This window comes from Sinocyclocheilus anshuiensis, unplaced genomic scaffold (genome assembly GCF_001515605.1).
Source record: "Sinocyclocheilus anshuiensis isolate Anshui unplaced genomic scaffold, SAMN03320099.WGS_v1.1 scaffold1014, whole genome shotgun sequence".
NCBI classification, from domain to species: domain Eukaryota; kingdom Metazoa; phylum Chordata; class Actinopteri; order Cypriniformes; family Cyprinidae; genus Sinocyclocheilus; species Sinocyclocheilus anshuiensis.
The window spans coordinates 1,721,414-1,730,115 of NW_015540943.1; the positions used below are offsets into that span (position 1 = coordinate 1,721,414).

Below are 8,702 nucleotides of genomic sequence, written 5' to 3' on the forward strand. Positions count from 1 at the left end.
GGGACGCGGAGGTTCTAAGTGACCTACCTCAAGAGGTAGTTGACACCATCACTTCAGCGAGAGCACCGTCTACGAGACACGCCTACGCTTTGAAGTGGAACCTGTTCGTTGAGTGGTGTTCTTCTCAACGAGAAGACCCCCGAATATGCCGGATCAGAGTCGTGCTGTCCTTTTTGCAGCAAGGGTTGGAGCGAAGGCTGTCTCGCTCCACCCTCAAAGTTTATGTCGCTGTAATCGCTGCTAACCATGACCCCGTAGAAGGGAAGTCGCTGGGGAAGCATGACCTGGTTGTCAGATTCCTTAAGGGTGCGAGAATCTAAAACCTCCACGGCCCCCCTCTATACCCTTTTGGGACCTGACTCTAGTGCTATGACGTCTCCGTTCCCTCCTTCAGGGAACGAGGGTTACCATACGTAGCCGAGATGTTCTGTTACAACGCTTAGGGCTAATTATGTGAACAGATGGGTGATCACGCCAGGTATGAAGATGAGACATAGGAGAAATAGGAGGGAATGAAAAGGTGGGAGCACAACACTTCAGCTTCTGTCTGCTGTCATCAGCTATTAAAGTCTTTCACTTGTGTGTATTTGTTATATAAGGCATATTTGTATTTTTTGTTCCTATGATTGTAATCTTTGACTAAATGTATTATGTTTTACTCCACTATATTCTAACTATATTCTACAAAATCTAATATTAAATCAAGCTCTTCTCAGCAAGCACAACATATTTTGAAAGCGTCTCACAAAGTACATATATGAATCAGTACATATGAATAAGTCATTTGAAAAGTATTGGGTATCGCTGGACCAAGTCTTCTAAGATAAATGCATATGCTGTATTAGATATATTGGGTAGATATTAGATATTGTGTGAGTGTTTTTGAAAGTGACCTTGTACCGTGCTGTGAGGGTACAACCAGGCATCACTCATTCACTGACTGCAGGGAACACGAGGGAGTTTAAGGATGAACAAGAGTCTTTTGGTAAGGTCTTGTAAATGCATTCTTGCATTCAAAAACAGCTAGATGGAGCTCAAGAATGGTACAGAAAACAAGGGCCTTAAGGCACTTTTTCTAAAGATTAACTGTTGGTAATCTTCATACTAATTTATCTTGAAATCATGGTGCTTATGTGGTGAAATGCATGAAAATACATTGAGATGTGACTCAGTGCCAAAGACTGCAATCTGCAAGTGTAATCTACAGAACAAAAAGACGGGCCTCTGTGTGAATGGATGGATATATTTACACCACAGATGCGTCCTGGTGCACATGCTTAAATTGTGGTGTGGTGTTTTATTTAAAAAAAATAAAAAATAAAAAAAGACAGTGAGACAATGACCCTACATTGGAAGTCCATTTAATGTTTTAAAATCATTTCAGGTTATTTCTGAATCTGAGCACAGATGCTGTGCTCCTCTAGAAGAGATAAGATATGTGAATTGTCAGGATAGCTGCCTAGTTGACTGGTTGGTGAGATTCTAAAGGAAATGAATTTAGAGACACAATTGTTTGCTGCCAGCATGCTAGAGCTGTAAATACACTGAATGAAAACTGATTTAAAAACATTTTAGATCAAAAAATTAAATAAAAGTGCACATGACTTAGGGAAATTATGAAGAATTAAGAATTTATTCCCATGACTTATTAATTTGTGGCCATGTTTTGTTAATTTGTCACATGGTTTAATTAAATTGAGGCCATATGTGATATGTGTTCCCTTATTTCAGGTAAATCCATGACACACGAAAAAGGTGGGGGGAGCAAATTAGTCTACCAGAGGTACGTATATTTTTGAGACCAGGTTGAAATTAGTACAATGTGGCCATGATTTCTGTAAAATGTACATAAAAAGTTTCAGAAAATAATTTTGTTGGTTTTTGTTGTTTGTTTTCTTCCTTTTTTTTCTTTCTTATTTCCCTGCAATGTCCATAGAAAAAAAACAATAATAATAATAATAATAATAAATAAATACAAAAATAAAGATGCAATTTGTATTTTTGTATATCGATTAATGGTCAGTATGACAGCCTTCTTGGATACTGACAACTAGTTACATGGATTAAAAAAGTGTTCAGCTTCTCATGGTATTGTAGAATTTTTTTAAGAGGAGAAATTACTGTGTGAACCTTTATACAAGTGTTTACAACAAGACTGCATGTTTAATGCAATTTCTAAACAGTTGTGCCTGCGTTTACATAATTAGTAGAGCACATTTCAGGGGTGTATTCCAGAAAGCACAGTTAACATACCATCAGCTAAACCCTGAACTTTCGGTTGATTAACCCCAAACCTTGCTTACTCAAGGTATATGGTTCCAAAAACGCATCTTGGAGTAAGTTCATTCATATTATAACCATATTAGAATAATATATTACCTTATTTATTACTTCATCATTAACATATCATACAAATATATATATTAAGTTACTATGGTTACTTACATACCCTGGAAGTAACCTCCGATGTTGGAACCGAAAGCTGAGGTTATCCGCTTGCTTATCCTCAAACATACCCGGGTCACCTAATTGATGGTTGTGCAATCATTTTTTTCCCCGTTTAATCTTTAATCCTTGAGAATATGAATTATATATATTACCTTATTTATTACTTCATCATTAACATATCATACAAATATATATATTAAGTTACTATGGTTACTTACATACCCTGGAAGTAACCTCCGATGTTGGAACCGAAAGCTGAGGTTATCCGCTTGCTTATCCTCAAACATACCCGGGTATGTCACATAACCTGCTTTTTGGAATACCCCCCCTGGTCTCAGAGATGTCAGGTGTACATACAGTATTTTGAAATTAAATTAAATGGAATGTTTCTAATTTTGTGTTTATTTCCAACATAAAGTCTGATTCTCAAAAATGCAGAAGGTCTTATGGATTCTGTTAATTGAACTCATTATGTTTCCTCTTTTGTAAGGTTACCACACTACTTCTTAATTCTCTGATTATAACATCAGAAGAAGAGGGCTCTTAGTCAACTATTCTATTAGCTATTAGGTTGATTGGGTGGTATTTAGCCATCGAAAAGGGTCCTTGAATATGTAGTATCAGTGGAGTTCAAGACGAGCGAGAACTACTGATTGCAGTAATCAGCAATCTTTCACATGCAAACAGAGAAAGCATTTTCATGTGATGCCTCGGGTAAACAGAGCTTTGAAAATGTAGGGGTGTCCCTTGGTTTCAAGTTCTGCCTCCAGAGAGTTAAAGGAATAATTAAAACCAAAAATGAAATGCTATCATTTACTCACGCTCATGCCTTTCAAATCCGGTATGCTGACATATACAGTAGGACATGCAACAACAAATGACATTCAGTGTGTTTCATGTCCAACTTTTCACACAGGCAGCACAACTGATTACTTGCATGATTTTTTAATGTTTATTTTTTTCCCTTTTGGAGCTACACAGACATGGTTACTATGAACTTTTGATGTCAGAGATATGTTAATATGTATTATAATTTCAGATTTTTTGTTCCATGAAAAAAAAAACAGCATTTGGTAAGGAACAACATAAGGGAAAATACAGCTTTTCAACAACTTAATTTTTTGAGGTGAATATTCCATTAACCAACGACACTGAAGTGTATTTGAAGATGTCTGATGAAGTGAAAAAGAAAGTGAATAGACTGAGGGTGCTAAAAACACGTGGAGGTCGTTGATGACACATGCCAAGGCATTGCCGCTGTGGGTGCTAGGGTCTGCATAATTGATCCCAATGCGCCAGCGTTGGACCATAGGACACATCCTTGCCCAGACTTGGACAACATCACCATGGAGATGACAGCTGCTCCTCCATTCAAGCACTCAGCCTCTGCAAACCATTAGCGCCTACTGCCAGCTCCTGTCTAAAGAAGCCAAGTCAGTGCTGGTCACCAAGAACTTCCCTTTTGAATCCAAGAAACATTCAACATTTACTTGTGATTGAGTCATGTTTTAACACCATACAGTATTTCTAAGAATTAAAAGAAATCTGAAAATGATTTATGTTTTTTTTCAAATGACTGTTTTGTCAAACTAAAAGGTTGGTTTCTAAAGTGCTGGTGCCATTCTTCTGTATCTGTCAGTGCTCAAGCTGGCTCTTTTACCCAGAAAATCCAGGCATCCATTACAAGGTTTCTTTGTTACAGTGCCTTGCCAATCTGGCAATCTATTTCAAGCTGCCACATTTCCACATTTTTATTTATTTAAAAAAAAAAATTTAATTATTGTTTTTTTTACAATCTTTCTTGTTACTTGTTGATATTTCATGGTGTTACATGAGCCAACATCATCTGAAAACAGATTGTGAGAAATGCAAGTCAAAAATTGGCATGTACAATGCCATGGCACCTCAAAAGCGAACCAGCCTGTTCTGTATATAATTGTTAATGAAACTACTACTACGTATTACACAATCCCTCAGGTATTTTACGTGATTAATTTCTTCATATGGAGCTGTGATACTACAATTCCCTAGATGTTTATTGGGAAATGCAACATAAAAAGCATTATTAAGATCAATCCAGTTATAGCTTTGAATGGCTGCATGAATTTCCCTCAAGGTGCAAAGCTGCATATTCTGCCAGAAGGAGTTTACACGCTCAAACCCTTCACATTACTCCAAAATGATTACTTCTGATAAATACTGATGGGTTCAGCAAATATTTATCTCTTTCCAATCATCTCAGCTTTCTGTCTGAATATTATTTAGCAGTTTTGTGTGTTCTGACTTAAACCTTCCCAAAACATGGATGGTATAAAAAGTTTAGCAAATTCAGAGACGGTAAATATAAAAGGTCCAGATGCAGCTAAGAGCTTGTTTATCACATCACCCAAAAGGAATCCTCAATGGATGCTCTAAATAAATGTGGCACTGCAAGCCTCTGAATAGGGCTGGGTAAAAATATTGAATTTTCAAGTAATATTAATTCAACTGATTCAGTATAATTTGCTGAAATCACATAATTGGAAATATAGTAAATCATATTTTCTTGCATTCTCTGTACTTGCATTCACGATTTGAAGATTGTTTTTTTATTTAATTTAATTTATATATTAGTTGTTTGTTTCGGTCACAATAATAATAATAATAATAATAATTAATAATAAAAATAATAGTTGATCATCCTTTGTTTGCTGTCATCTGAGCAAACAATCATCATCTTTTATCTTTTATATATATATATATGCTTTACCTTGTCCAGGATAAGGTCAAACTTGTTGTCCAGCCAAATATGAGACTGGAATTTGTCATCATAATGCATCAGTTTAAATTACTTTAATATAAATTTAACAACAGCATCTCAAGACAGTAAAGTTTTGTCTTATTTTTCTTTCTTTGATGTAGAAAAACAGTGTATGATTTTTCTGTGATGTTTTTTTTTCTTTAGTTGCAAGTTCAGCCTTCTTTTTTCACTGTTTACTATGTACACTTTCTATGTTTGTGCAAAACAAATAAATAAAAATCCTCTTGTGGAAGTCAAAGCAGAACATGCATATTTTAATTTGGAAATTGCTAGTAAATAAAAAAAAAAAAAAAAGTAAATTAAAAACATTATTTTCCACATACTGTACATTATTGTTTCTCCTCTATGCCCCGCCTTTCTGAAACGTGTTGATTCAAGAACACCTGGAATTAAACCACACCATGCTGGTTTTGTCTGGCTAGAGTAGAACTGGCCCCCCGACTGAGCCTGGTTTCTCCCAAGGTGTTTTCTCCATTTCTGTCAACGATGGAGTTTTGGTTCCTTGCCACTTTCGCCTGGCTTGCTTAGTTGGAGACGCTTGACTGATTACACAGACACTATTGGAAGAGACTGAATTATGACATCACTAAATCATCAATAATTTACAACTGAATTTAGATGGAAAATGACTATTTGTTATTGTCCTCTTGCATTATTGACAAACTATGTCAATACTACTACAGTTTGACACTGTAAAGCTGCTTTGACACAATTAGTATTGTGTAAAGAGCTATACAAATAAATGTGACTTGACTTGACTTGACTTGACAAGAGAAAGGGAAGTGTTTTCCCCTCCTTGAGCAACTTATAAACAACATATTCTTTAACCTTAACACTTGACAATATATCTAATATATTGATCCGTATTTCTTCTGATGTTCACTTAAGACACAACTGACTGTGTTTACTTGAATACCATCAAGCATGTCTTCTTTCTTATTTCTTTCCCCAGGCAATCTGCCTCATGAACAGTTAATGTTCTCCCATTGTGCAATTAAAGTATGTGCAATAACCTTATACCTATTTATCACCCTAAACCCTAGTACATCCCTACAACTTATTTTATTTTATTCCTATTCCATCTATAGCACACCTGTACATACAATGTATTATTTTTTTTGTGGTTTATATTTATGCATGTGTATTTTATTCACATCTCATTTTTATTATCTGTGTGTTGTTGTTGTCTCCGTGTAATGGAAGCTTGTGACACTATAACAAATTCCTTGTATGTGCAAACATACTTGGCAATAAAGCTCTTTCTGATTCTGATTCTGATTCTGATGTCTGTGCTTTGTTTTTGTATGTTTCTTTATTGCTCCTTTATCATTTCTTGATCAGTGTTTCAAAAATTAAGCAGTCCTGCAAAACTGTATTGTTATACTGCCTAATCCAACTCAAGAGGATGTCTCAAGCTATTTCACTGTCAACAGTAAAGATGAACTCCTAAAAATGCTGATATTTCGCTGTTAAAGGGCTCTATGTAGAATTCAGAAACCCTTGTTATTAGCGAAACCGGTGGCCATTAAGTGAGCTGTGGCCACCAACTTATTGCTCATGCTCTTGCACACACTCCATAGTAATGCGAGCGTGCGATGGCCAATGTGATTCACCGACATCATGTCAAAATATGAGGTTGATTAAAATTACACTGTTATGATAGGTTCCCTTGGAGTCCTTCACATAAAAAATAATCTACAGGCTCTCATTTTTAAAGTTTCATTACATGCTGTTCACACATTGGCAATAAAAAGCAATTAATATTTGAAAATGATTTCATAAAGCACCTTTAAAAATGTCATTTTGTCCATAAAAACAAGTAGCTACCTTTAACTAGCAAGCTAGCATCACTTATCAGCTAGCAAGCAAAGTTGTAGAGCAGCACAGCTTTTCCTTCTGTAATAACATTCAGTGAGCAATATGTGATAGTATATATTTTAATACATACTTAGCCAGTTTGCACTGAGCACCAAAACAGCTTATTTCTTTTCTCTTTTTTTTTCTTTTCTCCCAGTTGGATGATGGAACCATGGATGAATTAAAGAGATAGTTCACCAAAAAATTGAATTAATTATTCACCCTCATGTCGTTTCACACCTCTAAGACCTTTGTTCCTCTTCCAAACACAAATGGAGATATTTTTTATTTAATCTGAGAGCTTTCTGTCCCTCCATAGGCAGCAACACAACTTACACATTCAAAGCCCAAAACGGTAGGAAAGACATCGTTAAAGTATACTCCATGTGACTCCAGTGATTTAACCTCAATTTTATTAAGCAATGCAAGTGCTTTGTTTCCACAAAAAAAAACGGTAACACTTTCTATGAAGCCCATATTTATAACACATTATAAGGGTATTCCTAAGGCATTATAATGAATGCATAATGCATTATAAAAAACCTTATAATATGTTATATAATCTTATAAATAATCATAACAACAATTATAATACATTATAATGCTTACGCATTTGTGGTTATAAGATTATGATTATTTATAACACACAATGAACACCATATTAAATCTACTTTTACATTTATAATGGACTATATATCTTGACATTGTTTATTTAAGATCTGCACAGTATCTTACTACATCTTGTAAGTGCTTAGGTGTGGAGTGTTATTTGAGTGTTCCCTGTGAGGCAAATATTAATTTTGATGTGAGCTAGTTAATCATTCCAGCTGAAAAAATGCAATGTTTATATGTTAGGTTGTATTTTATTTTGATGGTCCCCTTAGTCTATTGACTATAAGCAACGTTGCAACTACATGTCAACTAACTCTCATCAGAGTATTAGTAGGCTTAGGTTGGTTCCCCTACAGACAAACTGACTATAAGTAACTTTGCAAGTACGTCAACATTATACCTACCCTAACCTTAACCAAATAAATTGTTAGCATATATTTAGCAGACATACTACTGATACTCCAATGACTGCTAGTTGACATGTAGTTGCAGAGTTACTTATCAACAGCTGTCTAAAGGGTACCATCAAAATAATCAAACTGATATTACAGTAAAAATAGTTCAAAGCAAATGTGTCATATTACAAGGCTGTTTGAGAAAAAAAGTATCATCATTATTACAGGGATTAAAGTTCTGTCACTAAGACGGATTTCCATCAGTTCATAAAGACACAGTCACTTGCTTCATTCCTGAATGATTCAGCCGTTCGAACGAATCAATTGATTGAATGATTCAGTGATAAAATCAGTGACTTGCCTAGCTTGCCAGTGACTAGCTATAATTTCAGTTATTTAAATCATATTTCTGTATTCAAAATTTTATATTTAAAACATTATTCTCCACATGAATTTATGAATTTAATTGCACTCATGCCACCTCTGAACCTCATTAAACATCTGAAAATGTACCTACAAGCCAATTTTGTGTTCTTCTGTGCCACCTCTGTAGTACAAATTAATTTATTAATACTAATTTCATATTATTG

At 35.0% G+C, this 8,702-nt stretch overlaps 1 protein-coding gene across 2 annotated transcripts in view; it reads left to right on the forward strand.

Moving 5' to 3' along the window:
- The window catches only part of LOC107689731 (protein FAM19A5-like), a 170,827-nt gene that overhangs the window by 158,418 nt on the left and 3,707 nt on the right, over positions 1–8,702 (forward strand). Inside the window, exon 4 of one of the 2 annotated variants that reach the window (XM_016487863.1) lies at positions 1,732–1,785. The exons of the other annotated variant lie outside the window; for it this stretch is intronic. Coding sequence (XP_016343349.1) covers positions 1,732–1,743 — 12 coding nt within the window. The 3' untranslated portion in view covers positions 1,744–1,785. Of the gene's footprint in view, positions 1–1,731; positions 1,786–8,702 lie in introns of those variants that run through there. 2 annotated transcript variants of the gene reach the window in all.